The sequence below is a fragment of the Dasypus novemcinctus genome, chromosome 13 (genome assembly GCF_030445035.2).
Source record: "Dasypus novemcinctus isolate mDasNov1 chromosome 13, mDasNov1.1.hap2, whole genome shotgun sequence".
In the NCBI taxonomy this organism is placed as follows: Eukaryota; Metazoa; Chordata; class Mammalia; order Cingulata; family Dasypodidae; genus Dasypus; species Dasypus novemcinctus.
Genome location: NC_080685.1, coordinates 111,625,762 through 111,651,981, shown reverse-complemented (window position 1 = coordinate 111,651,981; position 26,220 = coordinate 111,625,762). Strand labels below are relative to the sequence as shown.

General features: G+C 40.0%; 1 protein-coding gene across 9 annotated transcripts in view; it reads left to right on the top strand.

Annotated features, from left to right (window-relative positions):
* The window catches only part of NVL (nuclear VCP like), a 167,025-nt gene that overhangs the window by 98,294 nt on the left and 42,511 nt on the right, over window positions 1-26,220 (top strand). For 8 of the 9 annotated variants that reach the window (XM_058275271.2, XM_071207756.1, XM_058275279.2 and 5 more), the window contains one exon: window positions 17,357-17,456. In XM_058275271.2, coding sequence (XP_058131254.1) covers window positions 17,357-17,456 — 100 coding nt within the window. Of the gene's footprint in view, window positions 1-563; window positions 706-17,356; window positions 17,457-26,220 lie in introns of those variants that run through there. The other variant, XM_058275277.2, reaches the window with a different exon arrangement.

Below are 26,220 nucleotides of genomic sequence, written 5' to 3'. Positions count from 1 at the left end.
CAGGCCGTCAACTCCAGAGGCCAGCGTTCCATTTCTACCGCTGCCTGGGGCCTCGTGTGCTGGGGTTTTAGTGCTTTTTATTTTCTTCTCTTTTTTTAAAACGTTTTATTTTTAAATTATTTCAAACTTAAAGTACAGTTGCAAAAGTAAAGCAAGCCACAGACAGAGAATTGTAACATACCCCAATACCCCACCCCCTTCCAGATACCCATATCCGCCAGTTTTATCATATTGTAACATTCTTTCTATTCTCTCTCTCTCTCTCTCTCTCTGTTTTCAACATTTGAGAGCAGGTTACATATGTCATACTTGAACACATTGTATTTCCATGTACGTTTCCTAAAAACAAGGATATTCACTTATGTACTTAAGTACAGTTTTCAAGTTCAGGAAATTTAACATTGATAGAAAGCTTACATTCTATATTCCAATTTTTCCTTAGGTGACAAAAATGTCCTTTTGAGCCATTTCTCCTTCATTCTTAGATCTTATCCAGTATTGTACATTGTATGTAATTGTCATTATCTGCTTAGTGTATTTCTCTTATTTTTTTTTTATTGCAGAAATATAGAAACAACATGAATCTTCCCATGCCAGCCCCTCCCAAGTGTACTATTCAGTGGGATTAATTGTATTCAGATGTTGTAGTCTCCTTACCACCATCCATTACTAAAACTTTCTCTTCACCCCAAATAAAGAAATCGTGTACCCTAAACAAATTTGGCATTCACTCTCCATTGTCCCTCTCCCAAACCCCTAGTAACTTGTACTCTTTCTGACCCTATGATTTTGCATATTCTCTGATCCTTTTTTGTGGTTACCACCGGGCTTAAATTTAACATTCTAAGTTGATAACAGTCTCTTTTCCTTTGATACCAGCTTAGCTTCAATACTATACATAATCTTGTTCCTATATCCCCTCATTCCCGTCACCTTTATGTACTTGTCGCAAACTATGTTTATACATTGAGTCCAAAACCATTGATTTATCATCATGTTTTATGTATTTGTCTTTCTGATCCTGTAGTAAGTAAAAAGTAGAGTTAAAGTAGGATAAAAAATATGATAGTACTGGTATTTATATTTACCCAGGTCATTTTCTTTACTGGAGATACTTACTTCTTTATGTGGCTTCAGTACTTGTCCAGTGTCTTGTCTTTTCAACCTGAGGAACTGAATTCCCTTTAGCACTCTTGTAGGGCCTCTGTAGTGGTGACAGATTCCACTAACTTTGTATATCTGGAAATACCTTAAACCCGCCTTCATTTTTTTTTTTTTTTTTAAGATTTTATTTATTTATTTCTCCCCACCGCCTCATTTGCACGTGCTGTGTGCTATCTTTAGGAGACACCAGGAACTGAACCCGGGACCTCTGATGTGGGAGGGAGGTGCCTAACGGCTTGAGCCACCTCCATTCCCTGCTTTGTTGTTCTCTCATTATGTTTTTTCTTCTTGTTTGTCTTGCGTGTCATCTTGTGTCAGCTTGCTGCACCTGCCCATTGCACCAGCTCCCTGTCTTGCTTGTTTAGGAGGCACTGGAAAGTCTCTGCTCCCCGCTTTGTTTTGTCTCTTGCTATGTTTTTTCTCCTTGTGTCTCTTGTTACGTCATCTTGTGTCAGCTTGCATGCCTGCCCATCATAGCAGCTCGCTGTGTTCTTTAGGAGGCACTGGGAACCAAACCAGGGACCTCCCCATGGTAGGCAGGAGCTCAGCCACCTGAGCCACAGCCACTTCCCCCTTCAATTTTTTTTTTTTTAAGATTTATTTATTTATTTAATTTCCCCCCCTCCCCTGGTTGTCTGTTTTCTGTGTCTTTTTGCTGCGTCTTGTTTCTTTGTCCGCTTCTGTTGTCGTCAGCGGCACGGGAAGTGTGGGCGGCGCCAATCCTGGGCAGGCTGCACTTTCTTTCGCTCTGGGCGGCTCTCCTTATGGGGCGCACTCCTTGCGCGTGGGGCTCCCCTATACAGGGACACCCCTGTGTGGCACGGCACTCCTTGTGCGCATCAGCACTGCGCATGGCCAGCTCCACACGGGTCAAGGAGGCCCGGGGTTTGAACCGCGGACCTCCCATGTGGTAGACGGACGCCCTAACCACTGGGCCAAAGTCCGTTTCCCCCCCCTTCAATTTTTAAAGAATGATTTACTGGATATAGAATTTTTGGTTGGCAATTTATTGCTTTTAGCCCTTTAAATTTTTCCCACTGCCTTCTTGCCCCATGGATTCTAATGAGAAATCAGCACTTAATCTTACTGAGGATCTCTTGTATGACACATTGCTTCTCTCTTGAGTCTTTCATTTTCATCATGTTATCATTGCCATGTGACAGTTTGATTTTAACATGGTGTGGTGTAGGTCTCTTTGGGTTTATCCTGTTTAAAATTCTGTCCTGAATGTGTATATTCGTGTCTTTTGTTAAATTTGGGGAGTTTTTGACCATTATTTGTATGAATACTCTCCCCTCCCTTCTCCCTTCTCCTCCTTGGACTCCCACATGCATGCACTGGTGCCCTGGATGGCGCCCCACAGGCCTCTCAGCTCTCTGCACTCCTCTTCGTTCTTTCTGCTCCTCTGACTGGATGCTCTCAATAAATGGTCTTATCTGGAAGTTCACTGATTCTGCCAGCTCCAATCTGCTATTAAACCCCTTTAGGAAATTTTTAATCTATGTTACTGTGTCTTTAGATCTCATTGGTTCCTTTTCATAATTTCTATCTCTGTTGATACTATCTGTGTTCTTCTGTTGTTTTTCTGATTTCTTTCAGCTCTTTGTTCTTGTTTTCCTTTAGCTCTTGGAATATATTTAGAACCATTTTTTTTAAGTCTTTGGAATGTCACAAATCTTTAGATTTTAAAAAAATCTGGGTATTTTGATATTTCAATGTCCTACTAATTGAATTTAGACTCTGAGGCATCTGTACCTTAAGCTTGTATCCACCTAGTGTTATGACAGCTTTTCTAAAATGCCGAGCACTAATAAAAAAAACAGCGAAAGGAAAAAAACACCTTTCTCAGTCTTTGCAGATTGACCTGTGTGAGTGCCTCCTTCAGGACTTATCCATACAGTGAGTTTAGAGACTGGCCCCAGGCCAGAGCGTTGGGGTCTCCCCGGTCCTTCTGCATATGCCCCTTGTCTGTGGTAAGCTCCTCTGGCCCTAGGAATGCCTCTTCTTCCCGAGGAGTGTCCTAACACTGCAGGACACTGCACCGTGTGTCCTGAGGCCAGCAGTCCCCTGACCCAGGCTGCCACCTGACTGCTCTCCCCCAGCGCGCTCAGTGCAATGAGCCGCCTTCTACATGCTGGGCAAGACTGGGACGGCGAGTCCCTCGGGCCAGCACCAGGCAGACGGGGCCAGACACTCGTGCTCCCGGGGCGTGAGCCGCAGGGCCTCTTCCCCGTCTGCCCGGGAGCACAGGCCAGCTCCATGCTGAGCAGGGCAGGGTGGGCGTGGACCAGGTGCGGCCGGGAGAGCCTGCCCCTTTTCCGTGGCCTTTTCCTTGGTTCAGCATTCCGCTACTGCAGTCTGTTAATGTTTTGTGGAGCTTTATTTTTTTGAGTGTGTATGTGTGTGTCGCAGCACTTTCTTCTTCGTGAGTTAAAAGACAGATCATTGGGATGGAGAAGAGAATCAGACTGTGGAGCTCCTGATGTGGTATTTGACAGGCAGGCCACAGACTGAGGTTCAGGAACCCCGGGATTCACCAAGAACAGGACGGCCTAAGATGTGGGAACCAAGGAAAGCAGCTGAGCGTCTCGGAAGACCTGACACTTACCAGTTCTTAAAGCCATTCATGACTACGTTAATAGAAGACAGACGTCCACCCGGCGCGGCAAGGCGGGGCCGCCCCACTCCACGCCAGCCCGACCACCGCAGCTTTCTCTGCAGCCAGTTCCTGGGTCCCGCCTGTTACCATTGGGAACATGCCAGGGTGGCGTGGTGAGCCCGTGGGCGAGGGCCCGGGCGGCGGTGCAGGAGCAGTGGAGGCACCAGCTTGCCGGTTTGAAGGACAGTGGGACGTGTTTCTGAAAGACAGAGAGGAGGGAGGCTTCATCTGCCCAGCACCAGAGGGGGAGCGAGGTACGGTGGGAATTACGGGGTGCAGTTTCAGCATGGCTTGATGAACAGGTGGCTAGTGGTGAGCGCTGGTCCAGCATGGCAGCACGGGCTCAGCCCAGAGAGAACTCCCTGGGCTTGACGTCGGAGGCTGAGCCGAGCAGGCAACCAACAGGCAGCCCTCAAGGGCGTGTCTGCCCGGGAGGCCGCTGGACGCCGGGTTTCCTGGGGCGGTGAGAGAGATGCGCCTGCCAGTCCTTGCTGGTTGTTAAAAACTCCATCACTTACATCGAGCTTTTTGCTTCTCTTTTACCAACAATAAAACCATTTCTTCACAACTTCTTTTGTCACTTTTATCTCTCTGTTATCAGTATGTCTAAATTTGGAGAGTTTTGTTGAATTGTATCCAGACTGTCCTCAGAGAAGTCTGCTGTCGTGTTAAGCGTATTTCTAACTTCCGGGCTGTACCTCTTCTGGACCTTGTCTATCACACATTTCCATATCCTGATATATGCTTTTTAAACATTTGCACCTGAAGGGGACCATAAAAACAGTTGAAGTTTGAATGCATCCTTTTTTTTTAATTATGTAAGGTGTACACCAATGCTTATGAAAAATTCAAATACATTACAAATATGAAGGGAGTAAAAGTCTGAGTTCTTCCATTTTCTAATATACTGTTCATCATTCTAGAATTTTTTCCATCAATTAAAAAATATGTATAGGTTAGACTTTTTCCCTTTTTTCAATTTGGTCATTCTGTCTTTAGAACTTCCCCATATACCTAACTTTTTCTTAAACTATTACACAATATTCTGTAGTTTGAATGCAGCAGAATTTATTTAATTAACTCTACTTTTGTGGCTGTGTAGTCTATTTCCAGCCATTTGCTCTTACGAACAAAACTAGTAAACTTTCACGTTATATTTTTGTGTACATACGGGAGTATGTGAGAAATTAGGAATTTGGAATTTCAGGGTTGATAATGTATACGTATTAAATTTTGAAAGAGAATGATATATCATCCTTATAAAAACTACCAGTTTTACATGCCCACAGCATGTGTGAAAATAACCATGTCCCACACATTGCCAACAATGGATAATAGCCATTTTTAAAACTTTTTTTTAATTGGTTGGCAAAACATGACATTAAATTCTAAAATTTCCCTGATAACCAATGAGGTTGACCATCTTTGAATTTGTATTTTATTCTTGTCTAATTTGCCTCATCATATCCTTAGATTCCTTTGCTCTTAGAATGTGTTTTTTTGCTTTGTTTTACTGATTTATGGGAGCTTTTTATGTATGATGAAAATTAGTTCCTTGTCCTGTTATGTGTGTTGGTATTATTTTTCCCAGGTACCACTTATCTTTAATTTTATTATGTAGAACATTACAGTTTTTTTGATAATTTTTTTTTATTTGAGAAGTTTTGAGTTAGCGAAATAGTCATGTATGCCCTACCAGATTCCCACACATCACCCCACCACCAACACCTACACTGTCGAGATACATTTGTTACAAATAATGAAAGAGTGTTGTAATAATATTACTGCTATCTCCAGTTCATAGCTTATACTTGGTGTGTTTTTCACAGAAGCCATCCTGTTACTGACCCCATGTGTAGTGTTGTGTGTTTGTTATAGTTCATGAGAGGACAGTCTCCTGTTTGTGCTGTTAACCACAGTCCATCATTCACCACGGGGTTCACTGTGTTATACAGTCCATGCTGTGTACAGCCCATCCACATTGTACACTCAAGGCTCAGTTTCATCACAGAGTTGTGCTGCCATCAGCACAGTCCATTTCAGACATTTTCATTACTGCAGAAGGAAAAGTTCCATAGCCCCCCCCATTATGGACCCTTGACGCTGATAACTATATCTTTGCCATGGCTATAAAAATATTACAAATTACTGTTAATATAGCCCATATATTACATTAGTTGTATTTTCCCCATGTATCTCCATATTCTTAACACCTTGCAGTAGAGGGACATTCATGTATTTGTATTATTATTATTATTTTATTTTTTAATTATCTTTTTAAAAAGTTAATAGATCACACAAAACATTACATTAAAAAACATGAGGTTCCCATATGCCCACTCCTGACCTGCCCAACCCCATCAATTTTTTAAATTGTATTTTTTTGAGGATATATAGATTACGAAAAACATTACATTCAGAAAATGTCAGAGGTTCCCATATACCCTCCACCTCCCTCACCCCACTCCTCCCACATCAACAACCTCTTTCATCATTGCAGCACGTTCATTGCATTTGGTGAATACATTTTGGAGCACCACTGCACCACTGGATAATAGTTTACATTGTACATGTATTTGTATTATTAATCACAATCATCATCCACCACAAAAATCACTGTATAATACAGTCTTTAGACTACCCCTTTCAGCCAGTCACATTTATAAATCAGGACTGTTGATTATACTCATTATAATGTGTTACCATCAACTCTAATCATTTCCACATATTTACAATCCCTCTTGTTAAATATTCTGTGTACATTCAGCATCCACTCCCCCTTCTCAACCACATTCTCTTTCTTAGTAATCTGTACTCTAGAGTTTACCTCCTTGAGTTTACTCATAGTGTTTAGTTCATATTAGTGAGGCCATACAATATTTGTCCTTTTGATCTGGCTTATTTCAGTCAACATAATAACCTGAAAGTTTATCCATGTTGTCATATGTGTCCCAGGTTCATTTCTTACAGCTGAATAATATTCCATCGTATGTATATACTACATTTTGTTTGTCCACTCTTCAGTTTTATGGAAACACTTGGGTTGTTTCCATCTTTTAGTAATTGTGAATAATGCCACTCTGAACATCAGTGTGCAAGTATCTCTTCATGTACTTGCTTTCAGTTCTTCTAAATATATTCCTAGGAGCGGGATTGCTAGATCATACAGCAGTTTTATATTTAGATTCCTAAGGAACCGCCAGACTCTTCTCCACAGAGGCTGCACCATTTTACACTCCTAGCAGCAGTGAAGGAGGGCTCCTGTTTCTCCACATCCTCTCCAGCACTTGTAGTTTTCTGCCTTTTACATGAAGGCCATTCTGTAAGATGTGAAAGTTTTGATCTGCATTTCCCTGATAGCTAGTAATGCTGAGCATCTTTTCATGTGCTTTTTGGCCGTTTTACTTATTTGGAAAAATTTCTGTTCAAATCTTTTGTCCATTTTTTAAATGGGTTGCTTGTCTTTTTATCACTGAGTTGTGTGATCTCTTTATATAACATGGAGACTTAACCCTTATTGGATATGTTGTTTCCAAAAACTTTCTCTCAATGAGTAAGTTGTCTTTTCACCTTTTTAATAAAGTCATGAGGAACAAAAGTGTTTACTTTTGAGGAGGTCCCGTTTTTCTATTTTTCTTTTGTGTGTAAAGTTTAAGAAACCACCACCGACCACAAGATCTTGAAAATGTTTCCCTACATTTTCTTCTAGTAGTTTTATGGTTCTGGCTTTTATATTTAGGTCCTTGATCCACTTTGAAGTCAAGAAATGAGAGCCCGCCAACTTCATTTTCTTATTAAAAACATTTTTGGCTATTTTGGCCCCTTATCCTTCCCAATAAATTTGATAATTGGCTTTTCCATTTCTGTGTAAAAAAAAAAAAAAAGGCTCTTGGAATTTTTATTGGAATTGCATTAAACTTATAAATCAATTTAGGTAGAATTGTCATCTTAAAGATACTTAGTCTTCCCCCCTCCCCAAAGATTTATTTATTTATTTATTTCTCCCACCTCCCTTGTGGTCTGCTCTCTGCGTCCATTCACTGCATGTTCTTTTGTGTCTGCTTGTCTTCTCTTTAGGCAGCACCTGGAACCAATCCCAGGACCTTCTGGAGTGGGAGAGAGGAGCTCATCTCTTGCGCCACCTCTGCTCCCTGGTCTGCTGTGTCTCTTATTGTCTCTCCTCTGTGTCTCTTTTTTGTTGTGTCATCTTGCTGCGCCAGCTCTCTGCGCAGGCCAGCACTCCTGCACAGGCCAGCACTCCATGTGGGCCAGCTCTCTGCTGGAGCCAGCTCACCACGCGGGCCAGCTTGCCTTCACTAGAGGCCCTGAATCAAACCCTGGACCTCCCACATGGTAGACAGGAGCCCAGTCTCTTGAGCATATCCACTTCCTGGTATTTAGTCTTCCAATCCATGAATGTGCAATGTCCTTCCATTTATTTAGGTCTTCCTTGATTTTTTTTTAGCGTGTTTTGTAGTTTTCCAAGTATAGGTTCTTTATGTCCTTCATTAAGTTTAATCCTAAATATTTGATTCTTTTAGTTGCTATTGTAAATATTTTTTTCTGACTTCCTCTTCAGATTGTTGATTATCAGTGTTTAAAAACACTAGTAATTTTTGTGTATTAATCTTGTATCCTGCCACTTTGCTAAACTCATCTATTAGATCTAGTAGCTTCATTGTGGATTTATTGGGATTTTCTAAGTATAAGTTCATATCATCAGCAAATAGCAATAGTTTACTTCTTCCTTTCTTGAGTGCCTTTTATTTCGTTTTCTTGCCTAATTGCTCTAGCTAGATCTTCTAGCACAATATCGAATAACAGTGGTAACAGTGGGCGTTCTTATCTTGTTCCCAGTCTCTTCGGGAAAGCTTTCAGTGTTTCATTGTTGAGTACAATGGTAGCTGTAGGTTTTTCATATATGCATTTCACTATATTGAAAAAGCTTTCTTCTCTTCCTACCTTTTGGACTGTTCTTTATCAAGAAAGAATGCTATTAGGGAGCAGATGTGGCTCAAGTGGTTGAGCACCTGCTTCCCTCATGGGAGGTCCTGGGTTCAGTTCCTGGTGCTTCCTAAAAACAAAACAAAAATAAACAATAAGCAAACAAGAAAACCAATTTAGGGGAGCCAATGTGTCTCAGTGGTTCAGCGCTGGCTTCCCACATTCACGGCCTAGGTTTTAATCTCTGTCCCCAGTACCTAATTAAAAAAAACAAAAATTGCTGTATTTTGTCACATGCCTTTTCTGCATCAATTGAGATGATCATGTGATTTTTCCATTCAATTTATTAATGTAATGTATCACAGTTGATTTTTCTCATTTTGAAAAACCTTTCATACCTGGGGTAAAACCTACCTGATCATACTGCATAATTCCTTTATGCTTTTAGATTTTAGTAGCAAACATTTTGTTGAGGATTTTTGCTTCTATATTCATTACAGAGATTGGTCTGTAATTTTCTTTTTTCTTAGTGTTTTTATCTTTTTTTGGTATTAGGGCGATAAATTGGCTTCATAGAATGAGTTTGATAGCATTCCCGTTCTGTTCAGTTATTTGGAAGAATTTGAACAAGATTGGTATTAGATCTTCTTTTGAATGATTGGTAGAATTCACCTATGAAGCCCTCTGGGCTTTTCATTTTTGGGAGGTTTTTATGACCGTTTAAATCTCATTACTTGGGAATAACCAATGTGTTGAGGTCTTCTTTTTTTCCCTATGGTCAGTATAGGTTGTTCATATGTTTCTAGGAATTTGACCATTTCATCTGCGTTATCTAGTTTGTTGGCTTACAGTTGTTTATAGTATCTTATGGTCTCTTTTATTTCTGCAGGGTTAGTGGTAATATCCCCTCTTATTTCTGACTTATTTATTTGTATCTACTCTCATTTTTCCTTTGTCAGTCTAGCTAAGGCCTTTTTTATTTTGTTGATATCCTCCAAGAACCAATGTTTGATTTTGTTGATTCTCTCTATTGTTTTTTTTTGTTCTCAATTTCATTTACTTTTCCTCTAATCTTTGTTATTTCTTTCCTTGTGCTCGCTTTAGTTCAGTTTACTGTTCTTTTTCTAGTTTGTCCAGGTGTGCAATTAGGTCTTCAATTTTAGCTCTTTCATCTTTTTTTTTTTTTAAAGATTTATTTATTTATCCCCCCCCACCCCAATTGTCTGTTCTCTGTGTCTGTTTGCTGCATCGTCTTCTTTGTCCGCTTCTGTTGTTGTCAGCAGCACAGGAATTTGTGTTTCTTTTTGTTGCATCATCTTGTTGTGTCAGCTCTCCGTGTGGGCGGCGCCATTCTTAGGCAGGTTGCACTTTCTTTCGTGCTGGGTGGCTCTCCTTATGGGGCGCAGTCGTTGTGCGTGGGGCTCCCCTATGCGGGGGACACACTTGTGTGGCACAGCACTCCTTGCGCACATCAGCACTGCGCATGGGCCAGCTCCACACGTGTCAAGGAGGCCCAGGGTTTGAACTGCGGACCTCCCATGTGGTAGATGGACACCCTAACCACTGGGCAAAGTCCACTTCCCTCTTTCATCTTTTTGAATGTTAGCATTTAAGGCTATAAATTGCCCGCTCAGCATTACCTTTGCTGTGTCCCATAAGTTTTGATATGCTGTGTTCTCATTTTCATTCATCTAGAGATATTTACTGATTTCTATTGCAATTTCTTCTTTAACTTATTGATTATTTAAGAGTTTGTTGTTCAATCTCCATATATATGTGTATTTTTCCTTTTTTAGCCTGTTACTGAATTTCAGCTTCATTCCATTATGATAAAGTGTGTTGTATAATTTCAGTCTTTTAAGATTTATTGAGACCTGTCTTATGACCCAACATCTGGTCTATCCTGGAGAAGAATCCATGAGCACTTGAAAGGAATGTATATCCTGGTGTTTGAGGGTAGAGTGCTCTATAGATGTCTGTTCGGTCTAGTTCTTTGTATCATATTATTCAAGCTCTCTGTTTCCTTATTTATCCTCTGTCCAGGTATCCAATACTGAGAGTGCATCTCCAGCTATTATTGTAGAGATGTCTATTTCTCCCTCCGGTTTTGCCATGTGTTTCTCATGTATTTCGGAGCACCCAGGTTAGATGTACAAATATTTTTTAAATGATTGAATTTTATTAATTGAGACATTACAGCTATCATGCATTTGAAATAAAATAGTACCAGATGCATGCAGAGCCGTGATTAATGTGTATCCTACACATGCACACTGTATTGGGGTTTTTTGTTTGTTTTTATTAAACTTTGCTCTCTCTTCAGGTACCAAGATTAATTTTTAATAACTATTGTTTCATTACTTTAGTATGTAACAGCCATTTCCTTTCAAAGGAGAAGATGACCATCATTTCACCTGTTATCTCTATGACATAAGCAGTCTCTAATAACTTATCTTTCTGTTCCCATGAAAATCTCAGTCTCGTAATGTCCTGACCTGCTCTGTTTCATGGTTAGCTGGTAGAGGAATCCTTTCCAGTAATCCGGTGGCCTGCTGTGGCACCACCAAATCTGTAGAAGAGAATGCAGGGCGGCGGACTTGGCCCAGTGGTTAGGGGGTCCGTCTACCACATGGGAGGTCTGTGGTTCAAACCCCAGGCCTCCTTGACCCGTGTGGAGCTGGCCCATGCGCAGTGCTGATGCGCGCAAGGAGTGCTGTGCCATGCAGGGGTGTCCCCCACGTAGGGGAGCCCCATGCGCACAGAGTGTGTCCCGTAAGGAGAGCCGCCCAGTGCGAAAGAAAGTGCAGCCTGCCCAGGAATGGCGCCACACACACGGAGAGCTGACACAGCAAGATGATGCAACAACAACAAAAAAAGAAGCACAGACCGTGCTGCTGACAACAACAGAAGCAGACAAAGAAGATACAGCAAATGGACACAGAGAACAGACAACTGGGGTGAGGGGGAGAGGAGAGAAATAAATAAATCTAAAAAATAAAAAAAAGAATGCAGAACACATTAATTATGATGACATAGACCATAGTTTTACATATATTCTCTATCACTTCTGTGATCTTACCCACTATTCACATTCATACAGTATTACATCTTAAGATTCAGTGCCTTGTTCTTCCAAAGACACATAGATCTGAATGAACTCCGCTGACGGGGCAGGCCCTTCCATCTTACTGATCACTCCCTGCAGACCCTCATGGTGGCATATGAAAGGGCTGTGATAAAGCCTGACATCAGCAGATTGCAAGTCTCAGGTTGAAAGTCATCAGTAATTGTACAGCCTTTTTGAGAAAACTTCAGTAGAATAAAAGTGTTTCATAATCCAGAGAAATTTTGCCTTTGCAAAGATCTTGCTTCATTGATAACTCTCATCTTGTGTATTTTAAATGACTTTGTCTTTTAATCACCCTGTAGAATTTAACATCTGAGGTTGATTAATACCCAAGGAGGATTTCAGACTTAGATGTTTTTCGCAGGAATTTCCTGATGATCAGCCAATTGGAAGAATGAGTTATGAGATTTACCCCACTCACTGCATTTCTGCGGTTTCTCCCTGGTAGGAATACTTTGTTGAATCCTGATGTCAGACCACGGCCTAAAGGCCTTGCCACATTCAATATATTTATTTGTATGCTCTCTCCAGTATCGTATCTGCCGTGATCACACAGATGCGAACGTTTGAAAAAAACTTCCCTACACACAATGCATTAGTGTGGTTTCCCTCCAGGATGTAGAGTCTGCTGTCTAGTGCGGCTTGAGGACCGCCTAAAGGCTTTGCCACATTCAGTACCTTTGTAAGGTTTCTCTCCAACGTGCATTCTTAGATGAATTGTAAGGTTTGAATTTTGACTGAAGACCTTGTCACATACATTACATTTACATGGTTTTTCTCCGTGTGGATTCTCTGATGTCGAGTAAGGATTCACCACAATAATTCATTTGTACAGTTTCTTTCTACTGTGGATTATTTGATGATCTCCAAGGCTAGACCTCTGCATAAAAACATTGTTATGTATATTAGATTCACAATGTTTCTTTTCAGTATGTATTTTGTGATGTCTGTTCAGATGTGCAAATTGGGTGTAGACTTTACCTCATTCATTCCTTTCAGAAGGTTTCTCCCCAGTATGACATCTCTGATGTTTCACAAGGCTTGAAATTCGGGTAAAAGCCTTACCACATTCATTACATTTGTATGGTGTTTCTTCAGTATCAGTTCTCTCATGTTTCCCAAAGGCTTGAACTGTGCCTTGTCACACACATTATATTTGTTGGCTTTTCTCCAGGATGTGTATTCTGATGCTTACACAGGTGTGAGAGCTGCTTAATTCCTTATATTTGTGAAGTTTCTCTCCACTGTGAATTCTTCAGTGGCTCTTGAGGCCAGAACAGAGTGTCAAGGCCTTGCCACATCCAGCGTCTCTGTGTGGTTTCTCTCCAGCATGAGTCCTTTCGTGATCCCAGAGTTATGAATGTTTGGCAAAAACCTTACTACATGCATTACAATTGTAAGGTTTTTCTCCAGTATGAGTTCTGCAGTGTCTTGGAAATGTCTTGGAGGGTTTGAATTTTGAGTGTAGGCTTTGCCATTTATATTACACTTACATTGTTTCTCTCTGGTACGGCTTCTTTGGATGTCTTGTGAGGTTTGAGAAGTGGATAAAGACTTTGCCACACTCATTATGTTTGTAAGGACTCTGCTTAGAATGAATTCTCTGATGATTGCATACAGATGAAAAGCCTTCCCACATTCATAACATCCGTAAGGTTTTTCTCTAATGTGAATTTTTTGCTGTTGTGCAAATAATGAATAATGCATGAAAACCTTCCCATGTTTATTGCAAATGTTGGTTTTTTTCACTAGGAGGAAATCTTTGAAGTGGTGAAATCAAGAAACAATTTTTGATAGACTTCGCAACTTGATTACTTTCATAAATTTTCTTTTTTCAGTTTGAAATCTCTGTATATCAGCCAGATGTGACTGAAATCCAAGTCTATTTTCAAAACATTTGATGTATTTGTTCCCTGAATAGCCTGTTATTTTTTTAGCTTTGGTGAATTCCTTGAAAATGGCTTCTCATGTTTGAAATATTAATAATCACCTTTCTAACAAAAACACTCGCTTTAGAGGGAAATTATTGCAGGATTTCATATGCTATTGATCTTTTCTACAAGTTTGTTTTGGGTCCTAGGCACGCCTTTGTCATTTCTTTTGCCATATCCCCACTGAATGAAATTTAGACATATCTTCCTAGACTGCTCTGAAGGAAAAATCCTTGATGCCGTGACTTTCATTTCTTTCCAGTATCACTGGTTGGCATAATTCTCCTTTATTAATGTCCTCTTTTGGGAATAGTTCCTTGATTGCACATTTTAGAAAGACATCTGGGAAATAGGCATTCCTGAAATTTCTTTCTCAGGTAAGCTTTCCGGGCTTCTTAGACAAGATCAGTCTTGAGAAGTCAACCTGGGTGCAGCATTTTTAAAGTCCAAGATGACCCCAGGACCACGAGTATGCAGGACAGGTCCTGAGAGGCCACAAAACACACATTTGAACCAGAAAGTTGGACACTCTCTCACCCAAATGCAGCCCTCGCCCCTCGGTCTGCATTCAGGTATGCAGGCTGAGTGCATAAATATTATTGATTGTTATTTCTTTTTGGTGAATTGCCTCTCATATTAATATATAATGACCTTCTTCATCTCCTATAACAGTTTCATATTTAAAATGTCTTTTGTCAGATATTAGGATTGCTACTCCAGATCTTTTTTGTTTACTTCTTGTGTGGAATGTCTCTTTCCAGCCTTTCTTAGCCTGATTATGTACTGTGTCTAAGGTGAGTCTCTTGTAGACAGTATATAGATGACTCGTAGTTCTTTATCCATTCTGTCCTTTGATTGGAGAGTTCAGTGGTATTACTGTAAAGACCTTACTTTCCTTGTCCATTTTATCCTTTGGCTTTCCTTTGTCATATCTTACTATAGTCTATTTACCCTTTTTATCCTTTCAGTTACCTTTACTCAATCTTCACATCTTCCCTCTTCTCCAAGTTTCTCGCCTTGTATTTTCCTTTCAGGCTGTAGCACTCCTGTTAGTAAATTCAGTAGTTTGGTAACAAACTCTCAGTTTTTGTTTGTCTTTGAAGGTTTTAAACTCACCCCTCATTTCTGAAGGACAATTTTGGTGGATAAAAAATTCTTGGCTGGGAGATTTTCTCTTCAGAACTTTAAATCATACCACTGCCTTCTCATCTCCATGGTTTCTGGTGAGAGGTTGACACAGTCTTACTGAGCTTCCCTTGTATATGATGTTTTGCTTTTCTCTTGATGTTTTCAGAATCCTCTCTTTATCTCTGGCATTTGACATTCTGAATAGTATGTATCTCAGAGTAGGTGTATTTGGATCTATTCTGTTTGGGGTGTGTTGTCCATTTTGGATAGTTATGTCTTTCATAAGGTTTGGGAAGTTTTCAGTCATTATTTAGTTAAATATTCTTTCTGCCCCTTTTCCATTCTCTTCTCCTTCTGGTATACCAGAAATGCATATATTTGTCTTTCATGTTGTCATTCAGTTCCCTGAGATCCTGTTCCATTTTTTCCATTTTTTTCTCTTTGTCGTCTCCTGTTTTTTTTTCAAATTCAGGTGATCTGTCCTCCAGTTCTCTAATTCTGTCTTCCACCAATACAAATGTGCTATTATATTCCTCTAATGTACTTTTAACCTGATCCATTGTGTATTTCATTCCCATAAGCTTTGTTGTTTTTCTTTGTAGGCTTTCAAATTGTTCATTGTGCTCACCCAGTGTCGTCTTTATATCCTTTAACTTTTTAGGCATATTTTCCTTCAACTCCTTGAATTGATTTCAGAGGTTTGTGTGAACATTATTGATTAGTTGTCCTAAATCCTGTGTCTCATCAGGATTTTTTATTTGATTCTGTGAATGGGCCATATGTTCCTGTTTCTTAGAATGACTTGTAATTTTTTGCTGATGTCTTGGCATCTGAGTATGTTGGTGAATTTACGCTGATGGTCAATTTCTCTTTCTTCCTAGTAGTTTTGTCTGACAGTTCTTCTTTGATTTTTGTTTCAGCTTACTCTTAATCTTCACAATTGCCCAGCTTATCAAAACAGAGCCAGGGACCCATTGATGGGTTGCAGCCCAGATCCAAGTGTCTGGACATGAAAAACTCAAAAAAGCCTTTTTTACTCCTGGAAGTTTTCTGGCCTGCCAGCAGGTGGCGCTCTTTGGTGAACCTGTCCACTGAGGGGTCTCAGCCTCGCTCACTGGTGATTCTTGTCTGGCCAGAGCTGAGGTTCTAAACAGGCTCTTTTGGCCAAACTCACCCAAGAGAAACCACCCCCCACCTCCGCTGCACCCTCCCTCCTCCCAGGGAGGAAGATCCCGATTCCACCTTCACTTGGCCGCCACGAGCCACGGCTTCTGCACAGGTGGTTCACCTTGAGGGTGGCGTGGGGGCCGTTCCCAGCAGTGGGGCTGGTTATGCACGTGTTTGCTTGGCCTTCTTCGTCTCTCCGTCCCTCTCCCTCCTGGACGATGTACAGCACTTTCCTGGTCTGCAGACCTCCCCCTCACGAGACAGCTTTATGCCCTTCCTCCCTCCTTTCAGTAAGAGCGTTGAGCCTTACCACCCTCCTCCAATGCCATCTTCCCAGAAATCCTCAGAATATTATAATTTTAATATAGTAAAATCTGTCAGTCATGTCCTTTACCGGTTCTGATGTTTTGTTTCGTTTGCTTAAGGAGGGCATTGTTTTTGTTCATTTTTGTGAGTCTAGATTATGATTATCTTAATCTCTTAACTATTGCTGTTTTGTGACTAAGAAATGATGATAAAGTTCACCAACTAATATTTTTCTGGAGAAATCAATGTGTTAACCCCATTACCACCTCTGTACATAAAATTTATGTTGAATAAAGGCAATTAGTGACAAAAACTAACACAGCACTACTTTTGTTGCCTCCACTGTGTGTTTTTGATTCCTGTGTCGTAACTGATTTACCAACGCCCTGAACCTCTTCCTTGGATATTCACCTGAGGTGGGGATACTTCCTACTGTGTGCTTCAAGAAAAGGAGATATTAGAACAACCAAAACCTGTGTTTCCCACATCTTCCTTTATGTACTGTGCAAAAGAGCAAGGAGACCTGACGTCTGGGGAATCTGGAGTTCAAAAGCTGAAGTCTATAGATTTCTAAAGAGAAGTTCATCGTGGCTGTTAGAGCTTTGAATAACTCAGAAGTGTAAAACTTTATAATGATCTAGGCCTAAAGTTGCATTTTGATTCAGTTCTCATCTGGCTATTAGAGCTTAGATAAATAAATCTTATCCTCAGTTTCTTCACCTATACTGTGGATAATACCAGGATTGCTGGGCAGGTGGGATGGGCTGATAAGAGCGTGCTCTGGATATATCGAGTTCATAGAAAATGATAATAGTTAACTCTTGACAAGAACTTTCATTGCAGTTAGAAAATGTATAATTTTGTGTGGAAATAATGAGTTATGTTTTTTCCTTCTTAATTGAAAGCTGATGGGAATCTATTTCTTTTCAGAATGGGGCAAGTGTCCGGGTTGTAAATCAGTTGCTTACAGAGATGGATGGTCTGGAAACACGTCAGCAGGTTTTCATTATGGCAGCCACTAATAGGCCAGGTAAGAAAGAAGAATATAAAAGATGAGTATAAAAACTTTTAAGACTTTAAAACAATATGATATGCTTACTTCCTACTTAAGGAAGAGTAATTTGGGCAGTCATCCTTATGCTTCATAAGTAGATGTAAAGCCTTAAAAAGATTTTATGTGCTGTATTAAATATTTAGTATTATAGCCTAGGACCCGAGAGATTTTTTCTGTGTTGGTGTTCAGAAAGTTGTTTTGTTGTAGAGACCGTTTATAATATATACTTTTTAAAAAATCAATTTTGTTGATACATATTAATAAAGCATAGAATCCATCCAGAGTGTGTACAGTGGTATTTGGTATAATCACAGAGTTGTGCATTTGTCTCTTCAATCATTATTAAATAATATTCATTAATAGTAATAATTAAACAAAGCCAAAAAGGCTCTACCCCTTAATAATCACCTCTCCGTCTCTTTATGCTTTATGCTGTTTCCATCTTCCTAATTTATTTGTATTTCTATTTTGTACAGATTGAGTCAAGCAATATGTAGTACCTTTTTTCTAGTTTCTTTCACTGAGTATATTTCTTTTTTATTTTTTACTTGAAGATTATTGTTATATTACTATACACTACTGTCCATATTTTGCTTTGTTAGTATTTTTGCCTGGTATTAACATTTTGTAACATTAACATATATCTGTTGAATTTAAAAGAAAAACAGTCTTATATATGCAGTATTACCCCTATTTATATTTAACATATTTTGTTATGCTATATAATCCCATATTAACGTATTTAAGCTTTTCTTTTAGTAATATATATGACCTTAGTCTTTCCCTTTCAACCATTGTCATACCCATATGTTAGCACTGCTAGTTACAAACACAATGATGTGCTTTTACCATTTCTTTTCATTTTCAGAGATTTACGAACAACTTTTTTAATAGCAATTCTGCACAGATTAACCTTCAGCTTTCCCTTCTCTAACCACATTCTAGTTATAAGCTCCATGAGTTTGCACAAGGTATTCAGTTCATTATAGTGCAGTCATACAGTGTTTGCCCTTCACACAGCATAATGTCCTCCACGTTAATTTGTGTTGTCATGTGCTTCCCATCGTCATTTCTTTTTTATAGCTGACTAGTGATCCATTCTGTGTATACACTATAGTTTATTTATACATTCATCGGTTGATGGGCATGGGTTGTTTCCATCTTTTAACAATTGTGATTAACATTGCCATTTGAACATTGGTGTGCAGATGTCTGTTCATGTCACTGCTCTCAGTTCTTCTGGGTATATACCTTGTAGTAGTATTGCCAGGTCCCTTGGCAAATCTATATTCAACTTCCTTAGGAACTGTCAAACAGTCCTCCACAGGGGCTGTACCATTCTACATTCCCACCAACAGTGACTTAAGTTATTTCTTTCTCTCCACATCCTCTCTCTAACGTATACTTTTAAGCACGAAAATACTCTCAGAAATGATGTCCTGTGATTTATCTCAAGCTTATAGGAAACAGGAACCAGAAACTCTTTTTTACTTTGCTTGAAAATAAGTGTTTTAGATTTTATGCTAGAACCATGTTCCTGTCCCTTCCCTTAAATGTTATTTAAAATTGTTCTCAAGCTTAAGCATTCTTTGATGGATTTAGGAAAAGGCTTAAGATTTTGCAAGTGCTGAAGGTGACTTTTACTTTGGGTCCCGAATAACTAAAACTAAGTATTCCATATTGTTTAATACTTTTCCATCTATATGAGTCACTGCAGTGATAGTTATAGTAATTATGTGTGGTAGCAATGATACAGTATTTTAATTGCTTAAATGGATTTAGAAGTCATTAAACTGATGTAATTTTTTCATTTCTTATAAGTTACTGTGGAAACCAAAACCTTGAATAATTATATACCATTTCATTTTTAAATGCAAAATTGAAAGTACGGTTATAGTTCACAGTTTGACTTTGGGAATAACTAAATACTGTCTCCTGAATCATACAGATCTGGGTTTGAATTTTGGCTCTAATACTTCTTATCAAGTAATCTTGGGCATGTATTCCTTCATCTTGTTGACCATCATTTCTTCATCTGTAAAATGGGGTTAATACCTACTTGACAGGCTTGTCTCAAAGTTTTTGAGGTAATGTGGGTATTGTACCTAATTGTGTGTGACAAGTATTTATTTAGTACTTATTATCAATGTCGTCAGCAGTTTTTGTATTAGTACTAGTAGTAGTCATTGAGCATAATGGAGATTGGACCATAGAATCTCTTAGAAGAGACCTTGATAATCATATCTCACGTTTTCTAGCAGATGCAGGTCTTTTTTAGCAGATTTCAAGAAGATAGTCTTTGGTTTTCTCCCGTGACCTATTTTATCTTTAACAGCACTAGCCATTTTTCATGTTTATTGTAAACACCCTTGTCTTTTAGTTTAATCTCAATAGATTAGAAAATAATTGCTCCTTCAGTGTCACTAGATTTATCTTAAGTCCTCTCCTATAAAACAGTCTTGATATATTAGCCTTTCCTCTTCTTTTTCCCCCTAAAGTCTTTATTCATCTTTGCATTCTTTACAGATTCTCTAGTCGTCTTAGCTATAAAAACCTAGAACTGAGTTTGATAGTCTGTAGTCTGTGTTTTTAACCAGTGTTAAGAATGATAGCCAAAATCTTCATATGATACCTGAGTTTTGTCCTTTTCTGTATATATTTTTTTAAATTTATTGAAAGATATCATTCATACATAAACATACATAAACAGTAAATGTATAATAGTTGTGAACTTACAAAACATATATAACATCAAACAAACATATAACATCTTACCCTACGACCAATAACTTGCATTATTTTTAAACCTTTTAAACTAATGATTGAAGAGTATTGTCAAAATATTACTAAACAAAGTATTTTTCCCCTAACCAATCAGATTATTATCTTTATATCATTAATATATGAACATACATAAACAATTAAGTGTATAGTAAAAGTTGTGAACCTACAAAGCAAACATGCATAACATCATACAGGGGCCCCATACATTAACCCTCCACCAACACCTTGCGCTGTCATGAGACGCTTCTTACAAACTATGAAAGAACACTGTCAAAATCTTACTACTAGCCATAGTTCTTATCTTATATTTGGCGTGTTTTTCCCCCAACCCAGCCTATTATTATTTTTTAAATATTTTTTTTTATGACACAAGTTGTAAACTTATAAAACAATCATGCACATGTGCAGAATTCCCAAACAACAGCCTTCCAAAGCACACCACATGGTGTGTCATTTGCTACAGATAAAATAATATCATCTGATTATGGCCATGTCCATAGTGTACATTTGGCTCTCATTTTCCATACTGCCTCAATATCAACACAGTACATGTTTTGCATAGATGCAAGAATATTACACTATTACTCCTAACCAGAGTCTATATGTCACTCCAGCTGTATTTTTCCCATGCTTCTCCACATTCCCAACACCCTGCAGTAGTGATGCACATTTGCTCTAGCTCACAAAGGACACTCTTGCATCTGTACCATCAACCACAGTTCTTATCCACCTCTTGGTTTACAGTGCTCTTCAGTTCCTAGATTATTCTTAAGCATTCTGTCAGTTGGCATTCACGTAACTAGACTACCATTTTCAGTCACATCCCCATTTATAAACTAGCTGTTACTCACTGTGTGTTACCATCCATTCTATACATTTCCACACTTTTACAGTAAAGCTAATTAAAACCCCTACATACATTAAGCATCAGTAGTCCACTCAGTCCTTCTCTTATCTCCTTTAAGAATCCACCACCTACCACCAGGTCTTGAAGATATTTTCCAATAATTTCTTTTAGAAGTTTTATGGTTCTTGCTTTTATTTTTAGTTTTTTTAATCCATTTTGAGTTAATTTTTGGATAAGGTGTGAGGTGAGGGTCCTCTTTCCTTCTTTCAGCTATGGATGTCCAATTCTTTCAGCACATTTTGTTGAATGGATTGTTCTGCCCGAGCTGTGTGACTTTGACAGACTAGTCAAAAATCACTTGAGCATACCTGCGAGGGTCTGTTTCTGAACCATAAATTTGGTACCATTGGTCTATTGTGTCTGTCTTTAGGCCAGTACCATGCTGTTTTTACCACTATAGGTAGGTATTATGATTTAAAGTCTGGAGGTAAGGATTCACTTTCCTTTTTATGATGTTTCTGGCTATTCAGGACTCCTTACCCTTCCAGATACATTTAATGATCATATTTTCAATTTTTTCTGTAATGCTGGTGGAATTTTTATTGGGATTGCATTAAACCTGTATATCAATTTGAGTAGAATTGACATCTTAATGATATTTAGTCTTCCAATCCATGATCCTGGAATGTTCTTCCAGTTATTTAGGCCTTTTTTGATTTGTTTTAACACTGAGTTGCATTTTTCTGAATACAAATGCATTGCATCATTGGTTAAGTTTATTCCTGACTATTTGAGTTTTATCTGTCATATTTTATTTTCACCACTCTTTTGACACTTACTTTTATTGATATAATCTTCATTTCTAGGCTCTCTTCCAGGCCCCTCTCTCCTATCTTTTCTTTTCAGGCTCTAGCACGCGCCCTTTAGTATTTTCTGAAATTCTGGTCTCTTGCTTAGAAATTCTCTCAGTTTCTGTTTATCTGTGAATATTCTAGTTTCGTCCTCATTTTTGAAAGACAGCCTTGTTGAACATAAGATTCTTGGCTGGAAGTTTTTTTCTTGTATTATCTTAAATATATCAGACCACTATCTTCTTGCCTCCATGGTTTCTGGTGAGAAATCAGACTTAATTTTATTGGATATCCCTAATATGTTATGCATTGCTTTTCTCTTGCTGCTCTCAGAATTCTCTGTCTTTGGCATTTGACATTCTTATGAGTATGTGTCTCGGAGTTGGTCTGTTTGAATTTTTTTGGATGGGAGTACATTGTGCTTCTTGGACAGGGATATATATGTCCTTCAATAGGTTTGGGAAATTTTCTGCCATTATTTCTTTAAATATTCCTTTTTCCCCTTTTCCCTTCTCTTCTCCTTCTGGGACACCCATAACACGTATGTTTGCTTGCCTTTTGCTGTCATTTAGTTCCCTGAGACCTTGTTCAATTTTTTCCATTCTTTTCTTCATCTCTTCTTTTGTATGTTCCTTTTCAGAGGCCATTTTTTCAAGCTCACCAGTCCTTTCTTCTGCCTCCTCAAATCTGCTATGATATGATTCCAGTGTTTTTTAAAATTTCCTTTATTGTGCCTTTCATTCCCATAAGATCTGCTATTTTTCTATGCATGCTTTCAAATTCTTCTTTGTGCTCATCCAGTGTCTTCTTAATATCCTTAATCTCTGTAGCCATCTCATTGAATTTATTAAGGAGATTTGTTTGAACATCTGTAATTAGTTGTCTCAACTCCTTTATGTCATCTGGAAGCTTATCTTGTTCCTTTAACTGGGCCATAGCTTCCTGTTTCATGGTGTGGATTGTAATTTTTTGTTGGTGTCTTGGCATCTGGCTTACTAGAGTATTTTTTCTGGGTGCAGTATTTCTCTCTAGTTTAGGGTTTCCTATCATTTCTCCCTTGCTGGTTATGCAGTAGGAGCCAAGCAGGTAGTTGGGCTATAAGCTGTGGAGGCTCAAGCTGCCCTCATTGCACCAGGGACCAATGAAGCTTCTCCGAGCTTTCTCCTTTGCCAGGGGTATGGGCAGAGTCACAACTATGTGGGATAATCCACGTGTAGGCCTAGACTCTAGTTGCCCAGAGAGAATGATGAAGCTTCATGCCCTTTCTCCCCTACCTGGGGCAGGGATGGAGCTGCAGGTGTGGGCAGCAATCTATGCAGTGCAAGTCCAAGATGACCACAGTTGCCCTGGTAGACTTCTGATTTTCAGTCTATGCCAGGCCAAGGTACCTGCAGTTACCTGGATAGGCTGGTGCAGGGCTCCTTAGTGTCCTTCCTGCCAGAGGCGGGGCTGAAGCCTAGGCAGGCTGCAGGCTGGCCTCCGTGAAAGAAACTGGTTCCTGCGGTCACTGAGAGTTTCCGTCAGCCCAGCTTCCTCTCAGGCTGGGGGCGGAGTCAGAATGGCCTCTTTCTGACTTGGGCTGGTTCACACCCAGCAGTTCCCAGGGTTATCTCTTAGCCAGCCTGGTCTCCCATTCAGTAGCTGAAATCGGCAGCCAACCATCTCCTTCTCCCCTGTTTCTGGGAAATGGAGCTTCCAATTCCTGTCACACAGCAGCTCCTGGGGTGGCTCCTGCCCTCAGAGTAGGATGATCACTCGCCTTCGCGGCTTGGCCGGTAATTTCCCAGAGAGGCTGGCGCAGGTCCCCGCAGCTTCCTCCCTGCTGGAGGTGGCACTGGAGCCTAGGCTAGAGCTGCCATCTGGCCTGGATGGGAAGAAGCTGGTCCCAGCAGCACTGGGATCCTCAGTCCACCCCTTTTCCCCTCTTGCCAGGTGTGGAGTTAAGATGGTGGCTCCCAGCCTCTTTCTCACTTGGACAGGCTCAAACCTTAGCTGTTCTCAGGATCATACTTTAGCCTACTAAATTTCTTCATCATAGCTGAAATTGATGCCCAATTGTCTCTTCCTCCTGTTTTGGGGAAGTGGAGCTTTCAATTCCAGCCACGGAGCATCTCCTGAGGCGGCTTGTGCCTCCAGTGGAGGATGGGCACCAGCCTCCGGGGCATGGAGCCTCTACTTATGAGTCTTCTCTGCAGACGGGCATCTCCTCCTTCCACTCCCCCGAGGATTTTGCAGGATGCTCTTCTGGCCTCATGGAGTCCCCAAACAGGTGCTTCAGCTGCTCCAGAGAGCTCTGGGTGTTTGCTAACTGCCCTGTAGCAGGAGCTGACTCTAGGAGCTCCTTGCTCCGCCGCCATCTTGCTGGTTCCCCCTTCTGTATATTTTTGTATTGTTTCCCTCCTCTTCACCTCACCCATTCCTTTTTTCCCCCATAACAAAAACCCCATTGCATTGATGGCCTACATACAAGGTAAAAATAGATGTTCTAGGTCTTTGTCACTTGTATTTATGCTTATTTGGCAGTTCTTTCCCATTGTATACTATTCTATAACATTTACTTACTTTCTGTTCAGTTTTGAGGAATCCCTTCTTGCTTGCTGTTGTGGTTAGCTATTGGTTCATAACAAACTACAGTACAATTTGGTGGCTTAAAATTGCCATTTAGCTTTGCTTGCAAGATTGTAAATTAGGAATTTGGGCAGGTCTTGACCAGGACGTTCCTCTCTGACCCACTTGCTGTCGGTCAGCATGGCTGGGCTCGGAAATCCCTGCCAAATGACTTCATCACTTACGCGTTCAGCGCCGTCGCTCCTTGCCTCCCTCTCTGTCTCTCTCCTCCCACTCTCATTATCCAGGGCCTGCCCATGCGTCTTGGGGTTCCACTGGCTCAGTCTCTCAGAGTGTTCATGCTTCTTACATGGCAACTGGACTCCAAGCAGCCAAACGTCTTAAAGGGTGGACCCAAAGTAGGCAAACTCTACTGGTCAGAGCACTCACAGAAAAGGAGGGGAAATAGGAATGTAAAAAAAACTCTGCAGTTATCTTTAATCCTTCAGGCCTCTATTTTTCTTTCTTATGTTTTCTGTTTTATTGGGCAAACTGTATATTCACCTTATGGTTTGGTTTTGTAGGTCATTCACATCAATGTGATTTTCCTTAATCTGTCAAAAGATTTACTCCATCAGGTTTTTTTTTTTTCAGTTTTTAGTATATGCTAGGCCTACTGAGCTTTGGGAGCACAAAGATGAACAATTCAGAAAAATGCTTTGCCTGCATATATTCTGATAAGGGACCGAATAGACAGACAATCAAATAACTTAAAAGAAAACAGGATAAAAGAGTAGAGAATGACTGAGCGTTGGAGGAATGTTATTTTCTAATATCATGGCCTGGAAGGGCTTCTCTGGAAGAAATGACATGTGAGTATAGACCCAAATGATGTGCAGAGTCAAGGGAAAAGAGCATAGGCGGTAGAGAACAAACAAGTGTAAAGGTCCTGGGGTGGAGCAAGTCAGTGCCTGGAATGAACTGCAGGAGGCGGGGAAGTGGGGGAGGCGCAAGGGGCACTGATGCCACAGCAAGCCCTGTGGGCTTTCTTCTGATTTAAGGGGCAGCCATTGGAGGGTTTTTGAGCAGGGGAGTGATGTGATCTAGTTTTCTTAAATTTTTTTTTTTTTTTACTTTTTAGAAAGGTGACGTTTTTATACTTTTTGCTGTGAAACAATCAGAGATTCATAGAAAGTTACAGAAATAGTTCAGAGAGGTCCCATATGCATTTCATTCAGTTTACCTCAGTGTTTACATTGCCCTTAACTGGTGATCCAAATCCAGACCAGGGAGTCGACATTTGTATAACATGTGTATATTTCCATGCAGTTTTATCACATGTAGATTCGTGTAATCACCACCTCAATCAAGATGCAGAACCAGTCCATCACTGCGAGGTCTGATCCCTCCCCTTCACCAGCCCTAGCTCGGGGTAGCCACCGGTCTGTTCTTCCTCTCTCTCATTATGTCATTTTGAGAATGCCATCTTTTACGATTAGCTCCCAGCAGGATGTTCAAGTTCTTGATTGTGACAGTACTTCATTCCTGTTTATTACTGAGTAATAAAAGGGTGTGGGTGTAGGATAAAGCCAAGTGTTAGTCCTTGATAAGATCAATAAAACTGACAAACCTATAGCTATACTGACAAAATAAGAGAAAAGATACAAATAGAAGAAATCAGAAGTGAAAAGAGGGACATTATTACTGACCC